This window comes from Cebus imitator, unplaced genomic scaffold, assembly GCF_001604975.1.
Source record: "Cebus imitator isolate Cc_AM_T3 unplaced genomic scaffold, Cebus_imitator-1.0 Scaffold817, whole genome shotgun sequence".
NCBI lineage: Eukaryota > Metazoa > Chordata > Mammalia > Primates > Cebidae > Cebus > Cebus imitator.
In genome coordinates, this window is record NW_016108132.1 from 275,992 (window position 1) to 299,408 (window position 23,417).

Sequence of the window (23,417 nt, forward strand, 5' to 3'; positions counted from 1 at the left end):
AAAGCAAGTACTGCTGCGAGAAGGACTAGAGGTTAGGGAGAATTCCACTTTGAAGCCCTCTGACTACTCCTTCTCACTTCTCAAATACTTCAAAAATAAGAACCTTGGCAGTACTTACTCTGTACAACAACATTCTTTTATAGACCTTCCATAGTACTGTTTTAAAAAATTCTTCATGTTTAGACTGCAATCTTGAATACAAAGACCAGTGCCTTCATGGTGCTTGGCAACAGTCCCAAGTACCAAATACGTGTTTACTGGGTGACCACCAGAATTTTAATACACATATTTGTTTATACATACTAGACCATGAGCCCCTCAGAAGGAAGAGCTGTTCCAGCTATCTAGTTTCCCCAGGACCTTGCATACCATCTGGAACAGATGAGATTTTAATAAATATTGACTGAACAATTAGAATGAATGCAGTACTGACAGCTATTTCCTGAGGCAATTTTATAAGATTTTTAAATTTTGTAATAGAATATGTGTACCTTTTTGTTGAATTTTTTGGTCATATTAACACTGGACAAAAGAGATACCTGAACATTCACTAAAAGGCATTACTTAAGTATCAGGAAGAAATGCTTTACAGAAGTAGCAAACCAAGTAAACACACAGGGGAATTTTTAAGTTTATAATAGCTAGATTCATGAAAACAGGCAAGCAATTTTATTTTTCCTTATGGCATCTCTTTGAAAAAAGAGATGGGCTACAACAGAAAGGAAGACAGCATGGTGATATTCACAAAGGAAGCAGAAGCAGGCAGGTATCACAAAGCTTAGTGGGAAAACTGATTTCACAAGATTAGGGTCTAGTATACTAGCCAGGTTGGAAAGAGAGGTGATCACCTTATCAACATGTAAAAATGAAATCAATAACAAGAGTAGTATATTTGTAACCCAACTGGAGAAAAGGTAAAACCTATAAAGGAGTACTGACAGCTATTAGAAATTTGATATTTTAAATGTTTTGAGTTGTCACATGATTAGAAAATATAATGGGGGATTTCATAATGAGCTAAACAATGCAAAATTGCACAGATGGTGCTCATCAATAGCACTTATAATATGGTGACAAATTATATGACAAAACTGGTTGGGCATTACAGGAAACTAGTTGGGCTAGACTGCAACGAACAGGGGGATCTGAATAGGAGCCTTGTGAACTAGATCCATGAGAACTACCCTCCATTTTACTCACTGTAAGGTGATAAACATAGGGCAGGGGTGGCACCACACTGGCAAAGAGATATTCAGTAATATTTCTCCTTAAGCTGTGACACTTACAAATCTATCCCTTGTTCTATTATTTCTTTTTGTTGCTTTAGGACCTCAAACTGTTCCGGATTATCAGTGCCAGACATCTGTGTACTGTAGCTGCCTATTCCTGATGATGATGTTGACTCCAGAGAATTTAAACTTCCATATCTGTTTATTGACTCAGGGTGTTTGATTTCACTCATCTCTTGTTCTGAGGGTTTTTCCTGACCTGAAAGAAGAAAAATTGGTAGAGTACATTATTCTATCAAAGAAAAAAAAATGAAAGGGCAAACAAATTCTTGAATAAGGCAAGGCATAAATGTTGCTTAGATATCTATTTAATACAAAACAACTATTAGGTAACATAATAAACAACATACTTTGATATTAAAACACACTGTAATTTGTACGTGTATAGTCTGCACCATTAGGAGGAGTTCTTTTTGCAGTTGCAGTGCTGAGTATCCACTGGATTTCTGCTCTCAGCTCATTCCTCATGAGGAATTGTTTTCGATAACACCAGTGTAGCCCTGCAGCTATGAGTTTTTCTCTGAGTGAGGGTAAACATCAAACACAGATGAACAATTCAACCTTCTTAAAACATACTGCCTTTTATATGTTTCCTCTATAATTATATTACAAGAAAGTTGCATAAATATGCTTCATTTTATATAATCAAAATATTTCTAAGAAGATTTAGAAAAAAATAGTTTGGATAACTAAGTTAAAAATTTTACAATTTTAAAGCTAGTTATTTAACTCACAGAGAATGCTTCATCATCAGTTAAATAAATAAATATGTCATGAAATTGGTTTAACAGCATCTGCAATTATCCTCCAGAATATTATTCACTTAAAATGACAAAGAATTACGACTCAAAATATCACCTTACCAAGAGTTGTCTGAGAGTTGGGATTCACATACTGATCCTTACTCCATTCAACCATACACTTCAAAATTGACACTAAGCATTCTAAACCTTTTTTCCTCAGGCTCAATTCCTATAAAGTAATTCAAAAATACAATTTCAAAAAAAGGTCTTTTAAGGAAAATATATGGCTCTTCCCTGGTAAAGTTTAAATTTGAAAATGTTTTTAAAGTTCCTACCTGAACATTACTCATACCAAGTTCTTGACTGCCCCTTCCTTGAGCAATTTTTGATAGATCATTTACCAGTCTTTCAAATATATTGGCTGCATTTAAGTCACAGTCATAGTTTACATAAATATCCACTACACTTTGAGCATCTGTAACAATATAACATTAATTTCAACAAAGTACATCTAGGATGTGAGTACATTTAGCCTTTTAAATATCTAGTAATAAGAAAGAGATAATAAAAAGAAAGAATTTAAAATACCTGCACAAATTCTTGTTAGTGTCTGAATAACCATCCATTTGTGATCAAATGAGCTGGTAGAAGTTTCCAAAATGTATAAGAAAATTTCTTTAAAGAACACCTGTGATTAGGAGAAAACTTCTGTTTAAAATATTGTTTAGAATTCATATATGTGATCTCTTTTTAAACATTCCAAAGCTGTAGAGCAGGTATTAGGACCCAGCTCCTAAGGAGTTCAACTATTTTTCGAGTTCCAGCTCTGAAATCTGAGGACTAAAATATCTTAGATAAGGGACTTAAACTTGTCCTTCTAGCATCAGCACTGCAATTCACATTGTTATGTTTTATTCTCAACACAGCTGCTACAAAAGAAATATGTAAAGATTTAGAGTTCCTCTAGGTGGTAATTTATTGAACATTTTTATAGACTATAACTTATGCTTTTTAAATCCCCCTCAAAGAGCATAATTTATACTTTCATTTTTCAGAGACATTCTAGTACTGAGAGGTCTAACTGTTCCCAGATTTAAATGTAACTGATACTCTAATCAACACAATAAAAACAATCTAAGTCTCATACGATTTTATTTTTCTAATTACTCACAAAAGTGAAAATCTCTACTGTTTGAAAACTACATACAAACCATTTCTCACTACTCTTTACACCAAATAATCAAGCAAGTAATCAACCTAATGAGATAAATTTCAATTTAACAACTAAGAATTTTCAGGTTTAAATTTGTTCTATGAAAGTGACTTTAAGAAGGAATGACGGAAAAAACCAACATATTAACATTTATGAAATACATGCATTACGAATCCAGAAAATCACATTTATAATATAAGTGACTGAATCTCCCCCTAAACTGAATATAAGTGATTGAATCTCCCCCAAACTGAATTCAGTAGCCCTGTAATGTGATTTTCTTTCACAAAACTCAGTGTATTTCTATTTACTTGCTTAATATCGGTATCTCCTACAGATTGTAAGCTTGTAGACAGTAAGGACCAGGTCTTTCTTGCTAAGGATCATGTCTACATTACAGGGCACGTAGTAGGTGTTCAACAAATACGACAGCAACATGGCCACAATTCCCAAATACTACATCAAGGTACCCAGAATGCTGTAGCAAACTCATAAAGGTGTCATGAAAAAATTTTGGGGCAAAGTTCAGAGGGAGATCTATCTGCTGGATACCTTGAAAGATTGCTCATTATTTCAATTAGATTACACTATATTCCCTTCAATGACATTATCTCTGCAAAGCTGGGTTTTGGTAGTTGGTATGATAAAAACCAAGTAATGCATGAAAATCAACGAAGTACAGGAGTGAGGGGGAGCAGTGTTCAATTCCAAGATATAAGAGGCTGTGTGCAGTCTGTAATAGGCACACACATCCCAGTGCTAAGTAATTGTGGTTAAGAATAAAATAAAAATATTATTTTTCTTTTACTTTATGCATCCTATTGTTTTTGAAATAGTAGGCTATGAAGACAAATATCTATTAAGTTGTTTGACTCTGCCTTCTTAATAAATAGAACACAGATCTAGAAGTGTTTCTCTGGCCTATGTGCAACATGAAAAGTTAAACTTTAACAGTGCTGTGAATCAAAAACTTTTGAGATTCTCTGATTAACAAGATAAATAACACAGATTGGAAGGGAGAGGGAAGAAAAAATTTTAGCTACTATCTATGGTTTATCAAATTATACTAATAAGCAAAGCTTATTACTGTAATATAAGATACTATGCCTATCATAATAGGGGCTCTAATAAAATCAACCTTTTAATGATTTATCGAGCATCTCTAATGTCCGTATGTGGAACAACAGCTCTATCATAAGTATATTGTCTTCACATATGTTCTCCTGAAAAGTTGTATATAAACTGTATCTTCTGAAAGAGATACATAATTTAAGACCTATAGAAAAATCACATCACAAAAACTCTGAAGTGAACATACTCATAAAATGGTCTTCATGTAACAATAATATTAATTTTATTTTGCAAATTTAGGTTTTCATATGTTGAGCTTTCTCCAAGTTCAGCTCATTTTGAATTTGAATGTGTATTTTTGAAAGCATATCTATATTTATCTCATTTTATCCTCATTATCTCCCTCTGACAGACAACAAAAAGTGAAGTAAACCTAATTTTTAAAAATTAGAATATTACAATAATTTTATAATGAGAATCTGTCATCCACAAGTTGACAAGAAATTTCTTAAAGTGTTTCCTTTCAAATTCATTTTTGTTACGTCGAATTTGCTGTGCAAAAATAGTAATCTCAACTTAAGTAATTTCTGATATCTAAATCTAAGAATTTATATTTTACAGTCTGTAAGCAGTCCCTACAGAAGTAGAATATCGGTGTCCAAAAAAATCTGTAATTGGCTACATAAAGTCTTGCAAAATTTTCTGTCAACTTAAATGCCTCATCATCAAATGAAAGAATTCTGGTTTTTTATAAAAGCAAAAGTTCCAAAAGTTTTTGTAGTTCCTAAATATAATGGGAAAAGAAAACTATCTAAAAATGGCAACTCTCCCCAGTTAAATGCCTTGTATTATTTTAACAGACACATGGCCAACTCCTAAAACTTGACATCATACATCATATAGGCACCAAAAATGGTTTCCTGTCCAAAAATATGGCCCAAATTTAAAGACTTTTCACTTAAATTACCAAGGCCTAATTCTGTTTCATTCCCATAACAATGTTCTAAATAAATCTTGATAGATATTACAGAACATTAACATTAAAGGATAAATGTGACTATTTAGCCATCTCAAAATTCTGGGAAAATAATTCATCCTTTCTACTGAGCTAGTGAACTGAGTCTTGAGTTAGGATTAAATACAAAATTAAAAAAATTAAAATATAACCTGTATATCAAACATAAGATAAAGGTAAAACTGACAACATGAGTATTTCTAAAACATACAACATTGCAACAAAAACAACCTTTCAAGAAATAACAAATTGAAAAAAATCATTCATTAAATTGGTAAAACATAAAGTACTATTTTTAAAACAAATAATCAGAAACTGGTACACCTGCACAACACATGCAGACATGATTGGAAAAATCCCTAATTTAGTTCTACTAAATCTCTGATAATATTTTAGAACAACATAATTGTTATTCTATTTCCAAAGATTCTGGCAGAAAACTTTAGGAATATATACATTAAAGAAAAGTATAAAGCAAATATTAATTTTTTCAAAAATCCTAAAATAGAGCCCCAAAATATAATGCCCCTCAATCACATCTTTTAAAATGCCTAATTCTTATAAATGGTTTAAAATCATGGAGATGCAGTATATATTTGGAGCTTTCTTTTAAGATAAACAAATGTATTACAATATGCCATATAGACAATGGCAAAGCTATTGTGAGGACCAAATTAATTCCAGAGAGCTAGAATCATTTATTCAACTAATATAAGTTCCTTGAGGACAGTGGCTGCATCTTATTTCAATTTGCATTCTTAGGGCTTATGCAGTACCTAGTACTTCACTGGCACATATTAGTTGGACAGGTGAATGAAAAAAAAGGACATGGCAATATACAAACATTATTTCACATTCCAGAGAGCTTTCCAGTGTATTAAAATCTGATTTAACATGAAACAAATGAAACATCCAATAGTAATCTTATATTTCAATGCCTAAATGCAAAACGTACCTCAATTTGCATCTTCAGATGTGTCTTGAAATTTGACAACAAAGTAAGAAATATAGAAAGTGAAAGCTCAAAAACCTCTGGAACAGATGAGACTCCATTTTTTGAGAGTGCAACACAAAGATACTGCTTAATAGCATTAATAAACATCTCATTTGTCCTGAAAACAGGTCCTGCATTCTGCAGAATTGATAGAAGTAACTGCAATGAAAGAATCTTGGATCGTAGTTCATGAGACCTAAAATGTAAAAAAGAAGGGATAGTATTGGAGACAAGCATAGCATTATGGTAATAACAGGTAGTTCCAAAAATATTTCCATATACTACATAATTTCACAAACTTCTTAAATGGAGAGGAACAGAAAATTCTATAACATAAAAAAAAGTTTCTGAATGACTTAAAAGTACAGTATATGAACGACTTAACCACTAACAGGTGCTTTCACTGATGTTCCCTTAAACCATATATTAATAATTTCACAAATTTTTTAAAAAGAAAAAAGTTATTCACAAATATTTATCAACTATTATTTCACTGGAAAAAAAAATAATGTGAAGATATATGCTGTGTTCCTTTCTTTCACAACCATATACTTCTCCTTACAAATCATTATAAACTTCTCAGTTTAAGTGCCATATTTAGTATTAATATACAAAAGTTCCAATGGACTTTTTTCTGGTTATGCTACTCAAAAATCCTAAATACTAATAAAAAAGTTTTGGTTACATAAACAAGTGACAGCACTACTTCAAGCTTACTTTTTCAGTAACCATTTAAAGTTTTTTTTTTCTTTTGAAATAAACATAGAGGTGTTCAGAATATTTAAGAACTTTAAAACCAGACGTGGTGGCTCAGGCCTGTAACCTCAGCACTTTGGGAGGCTGAGGCAGGTGGATCACTTGAAGTCAGGAGAGCCTGACCAACATGGTGAAACCCCATCTCTACTAAAAATATACAAAGTAGCAGATTGTGGTGGTGGGCACATGTAATCCCAGCTACTTGGGAAGCCGAGGCAGGAGAAGAGCTTGAACCTGGGAGGTGGAGATTGCAGTGAGTGGAGATCACACCACTGCACTCTAGCCTGGGTGACAGAGTAAGACTCCTGTCCAAAAAATAATAATAAAATAAAAATAAAAACTTCAATAGCTTAGCAATTTATTCTAAATAATTTTGTAATGAAAAGCTGAAGAAGTTTTTGACTTAAATTTTTTTTTTTCCCAATCAATATACTATGCCTATGCCATGCTTCTGATCACTATCTAGTGTTTGAGTGTTTGAATTATTTGATTTTGCAAACATAATTTTCCTCCCATTGAAACTGATCTCTTAAGCCCAACAGACCAAGGACACTGATCCTAGGAAATATTTCAAATGTAGAACACACCAAAATGCTCTAGCAGTTGGTTCTTTAAAAAAAAAAAAAAAAAAAACAAAAGTAGCCCAAATGCTGCTTTCAGTAACATTTTACATTGTATAGTAAACTTAATTGCCCTTGATTTCCATCTGAAAAGTTCTACGGTTATAAGTGTCAAGTAATTCAAGAAGCTACAAAAATCTAATAAGCAATTGTTAATTTTACATAAATGGGTTTCACAAAAAAATACTACTTTGTCTGAAATAAAACTGGAGCCAATAATATTATGACTCATTATTACACAGTCATGTTTCTTGCACTGAGTCTTCCTTTGAATCTAAAAATATGTGCAGCAAATAAATAATTACTAAAAAAATAAGCTTAGATAAATCAAGTTAGAGACAGCAAGAAGTAAGACTTCAAATAGCTACAGGGAACTATGGAGTGAGCCAACTATCTCCCCTCCTGTTCTAGTCTTCCAAGGCTTACACACTACTTCCTATTCTAGCTCACATTTATCACCTATTATGCTCAATTTCTATTGTAATTAAGTCCTGCAGTTTACCAATCTGTAGCAATGAGTTTTTGTTCTAAGCATGTCTTATATTTGTATTCCCAACATTTAACAAAATATTTTGTACACTGTATGTGCTCAAAAAAAATTAATGGACTTATTCTTGTATTCATCCATGTGTTAAATACCTACTGTGTACAAGGCAATATGAATGGAGAAATGATTAGACAACTGTCCTATGACATAAGTTATACTTTACATAGGCAAAAGAGGCTGGAAATTTCAGGTCTGCAGACCAGAAAATACAAAGGGAAGCAAAGACAAAAAAAGAAAATTATGTAACTACAAAAGCTTGACTTCTGGCAAAAAAAATCATTAAAGACAGAAAACTACATATTCTTTTGGAAAAAGAATAGCCTCTAAGAGTGTATTCAGTATTCAATTCCAATGTTTGATGACTGATAGTCAAGTCAAGAAGGTCTTCAAAAAAATTTCACTAACACTTGGTTTAAAACCACTAAGTATAAGGCTTGTTAATTTACATTATTCCTCATAAGAATCCTTTGTATCATTAAAGTTTAAATCTTTTCAAAACCAGATCACTCTGTCTTCAGGGATAAATGAACATACCCTTCCCTACCCACAATACTCCTCAAAATTCATATTATTTTCCTTTGTGTCCTTTCCATTCTCAGCATTTTGAAGAATTTCTTTTCGGTTTCTGGAATTCTTTCAAATCATAATTTTTACATTTGATTTTGGAAAAAAACATCTGAGGCTTTTATGGTCAATAACATTATTAAAGCATGGCAAAAATGGCTTCAGCAATAAAACCAAATTCTTATCTCTTTCTCAAAGTGGGTCTTCAATGATTTAGAATGAGATGTTAAAAATGTTAATTTTTGAATGACATTCAAAACCGTCAATTTTTAAATGAGATTTTTAAAATTTCAAAACTGTACATTTTTAAATAAGATTTTTGAATGTCAATTTCTGACTTGGGATTTGGGCCTAAAAAGATTTTATGATTTTAGGCTTCTGGGTCTAAAGGATGTTTCTCCCTGAACTGGTGCAACCTGACAAAATTAAACAAATATAACAAATGTAGTTTCCAGATATTTATGAAGTTTTCACAGTAACTGCCTCCGGTCTTCTCAATTGGCACTAAGGAACTGAAACACTGTATAGAATTTTTTTAAACTGAAGTACTGTTGCCTAACAGTAAGGCAACTTTTAAATGGAAGTACTATTGCTTCCCCCTATATCAGTATCCCTTTCTTAAAGTTATGGTCTGTTCCAAGGTTTCTTTCTCCAGAAAGTTCTAAAATTGTCATGCTGCAATACATCATGCTGCAATATTAGAGAGGCAGGCAACTCATATAACTTTCAAACTCAATCTCAAGAGTAATTAGTTACATTTGAATCACATGAAAGATACCTGACCATTTATGGCTTACTATGCACTTTCCTAGGGTTTAATAGATAAATTTCATGAAAATTAGACAAGCGGCTCCCATCTCAAAGTTCTTCCTGCTCCCAACAGAGAAAGATATCATATCCTAGGGCAATTTGTCAGACCTTAATGCATATGCATTATATTTCATTATGACTTTTAAGATTTCTTTCTTTTAGGTTTCAGTACCTTTTGACTGGCAGTTTTTAAAAACCTAGGGTTGCGATACAGGGTTACATTGGCTCCAAAGTTACTTATATGGAAATAAGAATTCATGAATTCATTCATTTGATAATACTTATTGAGCCCCTCCTATGCACTAGGCACTATTCTAGAATGCTGTCATACCCTTTAGGAAATAGCACAAGTTATCTATTCCAGCAGTGTTAGAATTTTTTGTTTTTAGAAAATAGTGTTAAGTCACATACCCTTTAGGAAATAGTGTAAGTTATCTACTCCAGCAGTTTTGAATTGTTTTCCAATACTTTTTTCTTAAACATAAAATACCTCCCCTCCACCCAATTTTTTTTTATGGTTCTATAGGACCAAAAGGACAAAAGAAAATCCAAACATAACCTTAACAGTAAGTTTCAAGTCTAAAAACCTCTATTTGTCAGGCAAAACAGTTAATAACTTACTTTGGATCTGGCGGTCCATCTGACAGTGGTTTCATTGACAGTTTACACAATGACCTGAATACTAGAAAGGCATCCTTTTGTAAAATGTGGGAAAACTTAGCACCAGGTGAAGGTCCTGAAGAATTTCCAGATTCCTAAACAAGTTAATATATCATGAAAATAGAGAGATTTGCCAATGTAAAATCATTTCAGACTTCTAGTGTATTTCATTTAATTCACTAACAGGTGGGGTTTCCCTCACTTTTGGAAGGAGAACCAGATGAGGGAATCTCCCATACTGTTTTTCTTTCACACTCCAAGGACCACATCCAACAATAAATACCTTTAAAAATGCACTTTAAAAATATTTCTTATTAATAAACCAAATAAACTCTTAAAATTTACCCAGCTCATACTATTACTGACAAAAAACGGGTTTGTCATGCCTGATAAGATACCTAACCAGGCTGGGCACAGTGGCTCATGCCTGTAATCCCAGCACTTTTGGAGGCTGCGGCAGGTGGACCACAAGGTCAGGAGATCAAGATCATTCTGGCCAACATGGTGAAGCCCCGTCTCTACTAAAAATGCAAAAATTAGTCAGGTGTGGTAATCTCAGCAACTCAGGAAGTTGAGACAGGAGAATCACTTAAACCTGGGAGGCAGAGGTTGCAGCAGTGAACCAAGATCATGCCACCACACCTCAGCCTGGGTGACAGAGTGAGACTCAGTCTCAAAAAAATAAATACATAAATAAATAAAGAGAACTATTCAAAGATCTAAATTATACTCCCTACTACTGTTTCACGCTTTTATCCTATTTTACTTTTGATCTTACTCTGGGCAAACATAAACTGAAGGTCAACAAAGCCAAGAAAACCTATTCCTAAATATGGGACACTGACTTAGTGGAGGACTCCCTTATCTAAAAAGGCAGATTTTTACACAAAAAAATATAGGGTAGGGAAGAAAAGAACCTGTCATTACCATTGTACTGATGTCTTTGTAGCCATAAACGAAAGTTAAGATGAAGATCCCTAAATTTCTAGAAGTCTTCTCATCTACAACCACTGATTAAGTTACCTGAAACGCTTGGGATCAGAAATGTTTTGGGTTTCAGATTTTTTCTGGATTTTGAACTATTTGCATTACACTGATTTAGCATTCTAACACCAAAATTTAAAATGTGGAATTATCCAATGAGCATTTCCTTTGTGCATGACCTTCGAGCATCATCTTGGCACTCAAAAAGTTTTAGATTTGGAGCATTTTGAATTTCAGATTAGGAATATTCAACCCATACCAGAATTATCTTGTAAATATGTAACATGAATATTCTTATTAAATGTTAATTCAATTGGTAGATGGGTGGAGAGAAGATGCAAACATAGATGAGACATGCCTTAGCATTGGAAATGTGGCTATCAAAATATGAAGGGAAAAAATTGCTGTAATTTATGTAAATGAAGGAAAAAACCCCCCAAGTTTCTTATCTCCCCAAACTAAATAAAATCAGGCAGCAGCATCAGATAAAAATATTAATGACAGGGTGGTGGTAGCCTGTAAATTTGTAAGATTAACAGGATTTCTCTCCCTCCCGACCCTTCCATTTATACCTGAGTATCATTGGAAGAGACTGACAATCTATCATCAGGTAAGGATGGTGTATATGCAACAGAAATTGGTGTTCCTGGAATTCCATTTGCTTGAATATTTTCACTGTCACTACCGTCTTCTATAGTTCCAATGTTGCCATCTGCACTTGCATTTATAGTAGTCCCTTCTCCCATATCTAAAATAAGAATAAAAACCATGCAAATATATCTGACTTAATCAAAATGTATTTAAAAAGCATAGAGTATTTAAAATGAAACAGTGACAGGGAAGCAATGTGAAATAAAATACGTATTGGCACCATTTAAAGGTTAGCATACTTACTACTAAGTAAATATGTATCTGGCATACTTCCAAATACAATCCTTAAGTCGGCTCTGGCAATGAAACACACTTAGCTGATGAAAGGCTAACCAGGATGTGCCAAAACAGAAGCTTACTTTTTTAGTCTATATTAGCAGTTAGCATTTACTGCACTGGGTTTTGATGAATGCTAATGACTTGAGATATGAAGACAAATTCCTCGAAAAAATATCTCACTGTCAAATAAGTTCAAGAAATGCTGGGAAATAGGTTTCTTTATTATAGCCTTTAAGCTGCTAATATGTACAAAGCTCTCCAAGAAGGATGCACAGTATGCAGTGTTTCCAAAATTTATTTTATCATGAGCCCCCTTTCCGTTTTAGAATTCCTATTAATATCTTTAATAATCTATGTTCTTTGGAACACAGCCAGGGAAATAATGACCCAAACCACTGAAAATTTTTCACTAGGTCACTTTGAGTAATCATACTCGTAATTAATATAAGCCGAAACAAGTGACTTCTGGTAGAACAAACAGAGATAATGAAAATAATATCAAGTTCCAGATCTACTCTAGGTATAATGAAACTCTTTTATGCTACCAATTGAAACAAAACTATAAGACAGTATGAGAGAACCATGTTGTACTACAAGGAACACAGATTCTGAAATATGAAAGACCAATGTTTCAATTATGTCTTCACCAGTTAATTGGGTAAGTTATTTCATCTTTCTTTGCCTGAGTTTCTTCATCAGTAACAGAAATAATGAGGTTTATGAGGAACCACCAAACACACATACGAGACATAATACAACTGGTACTCCATAACTGATAGTTATTACTAATTTTGTTACTAATTGATAACATGTCTCCAACTTTTGATTGACTCGAATAATATGAAATGAGTAGCAGCTTCTGGTTCCCCTATCCAGAGGCTGCTTTCTCCTCTCCAAATCAGAACACCCTGGAATGGATTAACTGGATAATTCCAAAGCAAGTTATGTATTAGTAAGTATAACATAAAAAATATATTCAGTAATAAAAATCATTTTGAAAACTGTTACACAAAACAGATGCTTTCTTAGAGGACTTCTGGAGCTTTAATATGCTAATGTTTGATGTGCTAAGTACCACCACAGTTTTTATATATTACATATATAAAGAATGCTTAGGCCAGGCATGGCAGCTCATGCCTATAATCCCAGCACTCCGGGAGGCCAAGGTGGGAGGATCACTTGAGATCAGGAGCTCGAGACCAGCCTGGGCAACATAGTGAGACACTATCTCTACAAAAAAAATTGTTTTAAAAAAAGAATGCTTACATATGTAAAGATTGTGGAAAGACTCACAAAAAAGTTAACAATGATTATTAGAAACTGAGGTCCTATCTCATTCCCCAAAGTACTTATTTCAAAACTTTTTCTCTCTGTACCCAATTACATCTCTTCCTACGGCTCTCTCCCCACCTCCCCTTAACAAATGACTTCCATCTACTATTTAGCTAAAAATTAGGTAATTTATCTTAGGCTTCCTTACTGTCTCTTGCAGCACCACAAAAATACACCTCTTTTTGCCTTCAATAGTATCTTCCTCCACTAACAATGCTTTTTCAATTTTTTGCACACAACTGGATTGTTGTGTGCAAAACAATCCTACTATCCAACATTAAATTATCCTATTATCCAAAAACCTCCCTATTATCCAACATTCAAATATTTTCTCTCTCTCTCTCTCACACACACACACACACACACACACACACACACAATCTTCCTTCACCTCTTACCACATCTCAGCTATTGTCCATTTTCTTCCCTCTTTTTATTAAATTTCTCAAAGTAATGCTCAATATTCTTTGATATTACTTTCCTCCTTTCCACCTCAAGACAGTTCTCAAAGAAACTGAAAACATTTCCTGATTTTCTTTTTAGACTTTGAAGCCACACCCTCATGGGCTGAAATCTTCACTTTAACACTTCTTAGAAAGTGGTAATCATTCATTACTCAGTTTTCTCATTTGTAAAGAGGAGATAGTAATAGTACCTAAACACCCCAATGTTTGAGGGAAGATTAAATGTAAAGCACACAAATACAGGAAGAACTTAATACAGTTAGATATTATTATTGTCTTTATGTTTTTTCCTCCAATTATCCCTTAAACATAGATGAAAACTTCTACTTTCAAGGCGGTGAATTGAGCCTACCAATTTACCTTCTCCTTTGACAAATCTCACTGAAATTACAAAAAATTAGTGAATTTTTGTAATCCCACTGAATTACAAAAAACTTGTATATAAACATAAGAGATGTATTTTTAATAATGATGATAAACTAAGGAGCATATCACTGGATCATAAACTTTGAGGAATTCCTAGAAAGTAGGTTGAGATCAAAGGAAAAGCAATTTAATGTACTGCTTACGACTGAACACATGCAAAGAATAGGCTTACCTGAGAGAGATGGTTGTTTTACCACTTGGGTTCTAAAAGATGTCAAAGCCTAGAATGGCAAGGTGCTATGAGGTAGGAGGGAAGATGCAAATCAAAGAGCTTGAGGAACTATGCCAATGTCTATCAATAGAGCTGACCACAGTCATGATCATCTAGACTGTATGTGATCACTGCCTGCTAACTAAAGTAGATTATTTATTTAGTAGTTCTCCAAACAGAACAAGTAGGCCAGGAAAGGAGAGAGCAGCATCTCAGCTAACTGGGAGTGCTGCAATAAACACCAAAGGAAAACCAACTAAGGTTCTAGGCTCCTACTTTGTTTCTACTTAATTATTGCCAATTAAAGACATTACTGAATGAAGCCAACCTAAGATTCCCTGGCAAGGGGTGGGAGAGTGAGAATAAATCAAGAAGTGTGAAGATCTCCCTCAGTGTAGAATATATAAAAAGTGTATAGCATTCATCCCAAGCTTCACTTGACTTTGGTTTGTGCTTATAATATGACGAATGATATGCAACTACACAGCCCAAGGGCCACTAGAGCCATACCCTGGTCAAGAGAGGCACCTGCTTCGTTGCTTTCAGCTTAGAAATGAGGTCAGCCTTTGGACCACAGTCACATCACAAATTTTGGAAAGGAAGGCCTCACAAGAAATAGAAAAAAACCTATACACAATTACTGAGAGTAGACCGATCCTATCTAGTCTCTTTCTACAAATAGGTGAAAACGTAAAGTTTATAGCTCAAAAGTGAAGACAAAGCACAGCAATCTGAGCAAATTGGAAATTAGACTTTACAGCTAGGACAGTTCCAGTTAGTACAGTCAGTGATATGTGAAGCAATGTTGCAATGATACACAAGAGCACAGTGCCATAAAAAAAGCAGCTCAGAGAAAAATGGGGTTCTTGGGGGAAAAATGTTACTGAAACAAAAGCTACACGAGAAAAAGCAGTAGAATGAGTATTACTAAAAAATATTTGCAAAATGGAAAAACCTTTGTAACATTCTTGCTGAATGCAGATTCGTAAGACAAAATGACAGAAATTAGAAAAGACTGCAATAGCAATCAAGGACATGATCTAGAATACTCAACATCTGTATAGTGTGAAATGTGGAAAAGAACACAGGAAGAATGAAGAATTAACAACAACAAAGAAAATATTTGTAGAATAACGAGAAGGCTTAAAAAAATCAATAGCTACTCCTGATTTAAAAAACAAAAGTAATGATAAAGAATATCCTCCAAAAACAACAGCAATCATCAAATTTAATGGTGAAATATTATCAATAATGTTAAAAAAAATGAAGATCCTTGCCATCATTAACACTACTCAACATTTTCTGGAGGTTCTAGCCAATGTAATGTAACACAAAGAAACAAACAAAAATGAGGTATAAATGCTGTAAAGGAAAAGACAAAGATTAAAATTTCATCATTCACTTAGGAAAGAGGAAACAACCAAATGAAAAACTTTTAGAAATAATATGAGGTCAGAAGGTGACCAAATAGTAGATAAATACAGAAAAACAAGAATTTTTCTATATTCCAATTAAATTAGGGAATAGAAAAAAAAGACTCAACCAAAATATTATCAAAACTAAACCAAACATATAGAAATAATTTAACAAAAATGTAAGAGCCAAAGGAAGAAAACAATACTTTCCTGAACGACGTAAAAGGCTTCACTAAATGAACTTTTTATGTTTCTGGAGGAGAAGACTCAATATTGTTGCAAAGAAGATATAATCTTCCCAAGTTAATTTATAAGCACATGATAATTTCAATTACTAAATAAGCGTTAACTTTTGAACTTAATAAAGTGGCTCTAAAGTTCACCTAAAAAAAGAACACATTTAATACATATTTCAAAAACTGATACCATAGAACACAAAAATTAAACACGAGAAAAAAATTAAAGCGGAAGGCCTTGCATTATGAAAATCAAAATGTACTATAAAGACAAGACATTTTAAAGGATTCAACACTGGATAAAAATGGACAAATAGCTCAATACAATTGTACAGAAAACTCAAAACACAGAACGATTTAGGATAAAATTTTCATTTCAAATTGAGAAATGATTATTTCCACAGATTATAATTAGCTATACAATTTCAAACTATAAAGAAAAATAAATCTCAGATGAATTAAAGAGGAAAAGTCAAAAAATAAATTATTAAAAAATGTATTGTAGCATATTTTATAATCTTAGGGTTGTAAAATTCATTTTAAGCAAAACAAAAACAGAAACCACAAATAAAAAGATAATCTCAAAAAAATTTTTTTTGCGGTAAAGTATGTGCTCAGAAAATAACAATATAGGCCAAGCACGATGGTTCATGCCTGTAATTGCAGCACTTTAGGAGGCTGAGACAGGTGGATCACAAGGTCAAGAGTTTCAGATCAGCCTGGCCAACATGGTGAAACCCCATTTCTACTAAAAAAACACAAAAATTAGCCAGGAATGGTGGTGTGCGTCTGTAATCCCAGCTACGTGGGAGGCTGAGACAGGAGAACTGCTTGAACCCAGGAGGCAGAGGTTGCAGTGAGCCGAGATCCTGCCACTGAACTCCAGCCTGGGTGACAGAGCAAGACTCCATCTCAAAAACAAACAAACAAAAAAACAAAAAAAAGGTTCAAACAAAACAAAGACTGAGTAGAAAAAAATATTTACAATACACTGAACAAAAAATAATTTTAGTATGAAGAACTCTTGAAAATAAGAACAAAAGAAAGAAAAGGAAAAACAGGTAAAAGACATAAATAGTAATTCAAAAAAGTATAAACAGTCCAATGATAAGTTGAAATATATAAAATTAATAATCTTTGACCTATCAAAATGATTGCCTATGTTTTGACCTTACAAACAGTCAAATGCAAATTAAAACAATAAATACCATCATTACAATATTATAGCACTGTATACAAATTTTTTTAATATTCATAGACTTTGATCAAGCTATTCCTTCTTTATAATTTATACAAAAGATGAGTGCAAAAAGATGTCTATCATAAGAAAGGTATATCACAACAATGTTTACAAAAAGCAAAATCCTGGAAATAATCTAAATGCTAGTATTAATAGGAGATTATTTAAATAAATTATAGCCCAGTGATATAATGAAATACAAATAGACATGAATGGGTATAGTTTACTATGTGAAAGATGCAAATTATCAGACTTAAGTATATTCCCATTTATACTTAAATATATATATGCAGGCATGTGTGAAAAATGTTATTTAAAAATTATGTAGAGTAAAACACAACATAACAAGATCAAAAGACTTGGGCAAATAATAAACTGAGAGAAAGTATCTGTAAAATATATTACAGAATCCTAATATAGAAAGGATTCTTAACGGGAAAAGGATAAAAATCTGATGGAAAAGTGAACAGAAGACATGAATAGATAACTCACTAAAAGATATACAAATGATCCTATAGATGTGAAAAGATATTTCACTCACAGTCAGAGAAATGTACATTAAAACCAAAATGAGATACATTTCTCACCTATCAGGTTGGTAAAAACTCAAAATCTTTTAGTACTAGTAGCTGTGGAGAAAAAGGGACTCTCATACATTACTGGTAAGAGTGCAAAATGGCACAACACCTACAAAGAGGAATTTAGCAATAGCTAACAAATGTTCATATTCATTTACCACTTGACCCAATAATAATCTCATTTTTAGGAATTTGCCCTGAAGATAAACTTCCATAAATATGAAACAATACAGATGTAGAAAGTTATGCACTGCAGCATTATTTGTAACAGCAAAACACTGGAAACAACCTAAGTACAATAGGGGGCTGGCTGAATAAACTATGATATACCTGCGTAAGGGAGTATTAATGCAGAAAGCCATGAGAGAAGAGAAGAAAATCTCTGCCAACTGAAATAGAATGATTTCTAATATATGTTAGGTTAAAAAAAAAAAGCAACATACACACATACATGCAGTATTCTAACAAAAGATGTTAGAAAGGGAAATAAAAATATATGCATTTGCTTACTTCTTTTACGTACAAGCACACATGTATGGGCAACCCCCTAATCTCGAGAGATAAACTAAAAGCTAGTGAAAGTGATTACCTATAGAAGGAGGATCAGAGAAGGAAGGAGCTGATGGAGGAGTTCTCCATGTAAATATGTCATGTAATTTTGACCTTGAATCATGTAAACATTTTTCATATTTAAAAAAAGAACCAATAAAATAATTAATTCAAGATAACTTTTTAAAAACAGTCCTCTCACTCATCTTAGCAGGATATATTTAAGGATGCATAAAATTACAGAGAAATCTTGAACTTTATAGGTTTGCTGTTGCTAATGGCATCTTCTTGGGAATCTGGGTTTTCACTGCAGGAAAAGGAAGATACAAATAGGAAGTACAGGAAGATGAGGAGAAACCTAATAGTGCTGAATGTGAAGTAGAACTACAAATAGGAACTTAAAACTAATTGCACATTTGCCTATCTCTGTCCATTCGAAGGGACTACAAGTAAGGACATCTCAGCAGCTAGCAATAAGCACACCTTGTACACAATTCTTGGTTACTAAAAACAAATGCCCACTAAGAACAACAGAGACTCTTTGGAGAACGAGCTGACTCCAGGGCTGAGGAAAAGGGAAGCTGAGGGAGAACCTGGAACATCTTTCTGTTCAAACATTAAGGGAAAAGCTCAAAGACTAATGGAATCACATCAAAAGAACACGGGTGTTGGCTTGAAGGGATTCCTACTGGCAGACAAAAAATAAAAACAATAATGATACAGGATTATAACACATCAGATAATAAAATAAAAGAATTCATTGAACCCATGATATTTTTTAAGTGGGGGTAGGGAGAGATGAGAGAGTTCTTCTCTATAGAAAAATGTCAATGAATGTTAGAATTAGAAAATTGCTATATTGCAACCCAGTGTCGTATCTAAGTAAGGCAAGGATCAACAATGCGTGCTAAAACCACTGAGTGGGCCAAGTGTGTGGTTCATGCCTGTAATCCCAGCACCTGGGGAGGCTGAGATGGGAAGATCACTTGAGGCCAGGAGTTCAAGCCCAGCCTGGGCAACACAAACATGACTCCATCTCGACAAAAAAATACAAAAACTAGCTAGGCATGGTGGTGTGTACCTGTAGACCCAGCTACTCAGGAGGCTGAGACAGGAGGATTGCTTGAGCCCAAGAGGTCGAGGCTGCAGTGAGTCAAGACTGTACCACTACACCCCAGCCCGGGTGACAGAGCAAGCCCTCATCTTGGGGAGGGGGGTGAAACACGGGGTGAATAAATCTTCATATAGTCTCAAAGTATCATCTCAGCTTAGCTATTAATTACAAAGTGAAAATGTTCCTTTACATTACAGAGAGCTGATAGTCACCATCTTAACCAACACCACTACCAACAGGGGGGTAATGTATCATTATGTACCAATTTATATAATATAATATGAAGTACCAATATCACCTATGCAGTATTTTCACCAAATATGTTTAATCTAAACTAATCATGTAGATGACAATCTCAAATTACTCATATAGGAAGGTAAAGAAACTATCCAATAAATCCAAAATTTGGAATATTCTACAAGGCAAAAGACTCTTCAAAAAAGTAAATGTCATGAAAGATGGCGGGAAAAATCAAGAGGACTTGCTCTAAACCAAACAGACAGATAAGCAAATGAGAGTGTACCTAGGGTGAATTCTGGATTTAGGGGAAAAAAAAAAAAAGGATATAAGACACATTTTGAGAAAACTGGGAACAATGAAAAATATATGTATATCAGATATTCTTGAAATTGTATTAATTTCGCTAGGTGTGAAATGGAATTGTGCTTATGTATAAGAATGCTTTTATTTGGAGAAGACACACTGTGAGGTATTTAGGGGTGAAATGTCAAGATGTATACAACCAATTTTCAAATGGTTCAGCAAAGACACATATATTATATGTATGTGTGTTTAAAGATATACAAAGCAACATAGCAAAATCGTTAACAATTAGTGAATCCAGATAAAGGGCACATAGGTGTTCATTTCATTGTACAAGTGAACTTTTTTTTTTTTTTTGAACTTTTCTCTAGGTTTGACATTTTTCCTAAGAAAAAGGTTGCACAAAACTTTCACTTCAGACTCTGTATTCTGTTAGGTGCTGGTGAACATTTTTTATAAAGGGCCAGATGATAAACATTTTAGGCTTCACAGGTGGTATAATCTCTACTGGAACAATTTAACTCTACCTATGTAGTGCAACAGAAGCCTCTATAGGCAATATAAAAACAAACGTGGCTGTGTCACAGTATTATTTTACATACAAAAATAGGTAGCAGGTTGAATTTGGCCTGCAGGCCATAATTTTCCAACTCCTTAACTATATTATGATATGTTTAAAGAATGCATGGGCATATACTGCTATTTTCTCTTCCCTATTTTGACTTTTTAAAATACATACATATATATATATATATATATATATATATATAAAATTCATACTCCTGAAATCACTGTCTCTTCTTCAGTCTCTACCATTTCCCACTTAGTAATCTCATGGCTTCACTATTAATTTTAACAGAATGACTCCCATCTATACCACCTGGCTTGGCAACTCTTGAGCCAGAGTCTTATTTTCCATTATGTATTTCATAATCATTTTCACATGAATGGCCAATCTGAAGGTCAAATTCAGTATGTCAAAAGTAAATTAAATGCCTTTTTTCCCAAGTGATTTATCTTCCAAGATGATTCGATTCTACCAATAGTACCACCATCCACTCATCCATTTAGACTCAAAAACTGAAACACTACCTGTACAGAAAAGAGGTAACATAGTAGGCCAGAGACTGCCTATCCTTAGAAAGGCCTACTTGGGAGGGATCCCACTATTTTGGGAGGTATCCCACTATTCCCAGAACTGATAAAAGTGATTCACTACAGCTAGTGCTCGACTTAACGACCACAATTGGTTCCGACAGACCGGTCGTAACACTATTTGGCCGTAAGTTGAGTAGGCTATATGCATGCAGAGATGGTAGTGCTGCCGGAAGCTGGTCCACACTATTGTACGCCCAGCTGGGCAACGTTTGCGCTGCCAGACGCGGAGCAGTCGTGGCTAGCGATTGTGGTCGTAAAGTCGAATGGTCATAAGTTGCATAGGTCGTAAGTTGATCAATATCTGTATTCTAAACTGTACGAAGAGTGTGATTTGTCCTCAACACCAGCCTTCCTTCTGGGAGTCTGAATTTTGGCACATGCTAGGTGCCTACATAACAGCCCCCAATAAAAACCTTGGCCCCGAGTTTCTAATGAGCTTCCTTGGTAGACAACACTTCACAATTTGAATTAAGAGCATCTTGTATGACTTCACTGAGACTTTTGGAGCATGTACCTGATTTTCTCCAGACTTCACCCCATATACCCTTTTCCTATTGATGATTCTGCTTTGTACTTTTTCACTAATAAATCATGCAGGGAGAACAACTATATGCAGGGTCTTGTGACGGCTTCCAGAGAAATCACCAAACCCTGGGGTAATCTTGAGGGCCTCTGACATGTTTTATTTTCTCTTTTCTCTTCTTTACCTACTTAATCAGTTATAAAATCTTCTTGATTCAAAATCCATTACATCACTTATCCATATTTTTGTCTCCGTTTCCACTGTTTCTGTCCTATCCAGGCTTTGATTACTGTGCTGGTCTCCTACTGGGACTTCCTATTTCCCAACTTAGCTTCTTAAAGCATAGTTCTGATCATTTCATTTCTCAGTGCTAAAATCTTCAATATTAACCCATTTGTTCTAGAATCAAGGCCAAAATCCTAAATATGGGATTTATAACTTTCCATTGGTTGGCTCCAAATGTTTTAATTTTGTCTTTTCTGTTCCACACATTACAAAGTCTCCAAAGTCAGATGCAATCTCACAAACAGAATAAAAAAATTTTGAATGAAGTATATTACCTCCAACAACAATGTTCACCATTTCTTCTACAATGTTCTGTACAATGTCTTGTGGCTTTTCCTCACAATCATGGTTTTCTCCATCATATAATATGTCATTTTTAGATAATGCTTTAAAAGAAGAAAAATTCAACAGAACATTATTTTAACTTTTTGAAAGCTTTTTAGTAAACATTTATGATGAAAAAACTTTCCTAAACAATGAGGAATAAAAGAAAAAAATCAAACAGATACATGAAATTAGAAGCAATTATATGCTAAACCTTCAAAATTTACACCAAAATTTAAATATTTTCCAAATTTAAGTCAATTTCAATAATGATTCCTTTGACAAGCTATTACATTATTCCACTTAACTGAATTTTCTAGATTAGATCTTTAAGAACCAAAACTTTAAAATGCATTTTGAATGAAACGTTTCTAACATGTCCTACACATACTTACTTATACTTACTACACATATTACACTATCCCTTATCAAACATATTAAATGTAATTAGGCAGGCTGCAGTGGCTTATGCCTGTAATCACACCACTTTGGGAGGCCAAGGTGGGTGGATCACCTGAGGTGAGGAGTTCGAGACCCGCCTAGCCAACATGGTGAAACCCTATCTCTACTAAAAATACAAAAATTAGCTGGGTGTGGTGGCATATGCCTGTAATCCCAGCTACTCAGGAGGCTGAGGCAGGAGAATCACTTGAAATTGGGAGGCAGAGGTTGCAATGAGCCGAGATTGTGCCATTGCACTCCAGCCTGGGCGACAGTGCAAGACTCTGTCTCAAAAAAAAATTTTTTTTTATGTAATTAAAGCTTGTTTTGATTACTTAGGCTCATCAATAGTAAGATCAACACTCTACAGTGAGGTCCCTGA

At 33.9% G+C, this 23,417-nt stretch overlaps 1 protein-coding gene across 3 annotated transcripts in view; it reads right to left on the minus strand.

The window, feature by feature from the left end:
• Positions 1-23,417, minus strand: part of ARFGEF1 (ADP ribosylation factor guanine nucleotide exchange factor 1) — a 131,846-nt gene that overhangs the window by 94,568 nt on the left and 13,861 nt on the right. For all 3 annotated transcript variants that reach the window (XM_037735456.1, XM_017520216.2, XM_017520215.2), the window contains exons 6-13: positions 22,546-22,656; positions 11,839-12,014; positions 10,244-10,377; positions 6,287-6,521; positions 2,621-2,720; positions 2,368-2,507; positions 2,153-2,261; positions 1,287-1,488 (exon numbers count right to left, since the gene is read on the minus strand). In XM_037735456.1, coding sequence (XP_037591384.1) covers positions 1,287-1,488; positions 2,153-2,261; positions 2,368-2,507; positions 2,621-2,720; positions 6,287-6,521; positions 10,244-10,377; positions 11,839-12,014; positions 22,546-22,656 — 1,207 coding nt within the window. The remainder of the gene's footprint in view (positions 1-1,286; positions 1,489-2,152; positions 2,262-2,367; positions 2,508-2,620; positions 2,721-6,286; positions 6,522-10,243; positions 10,378-11,838; positions 12,015-22,545; positions 22,657-23,417) is intronic.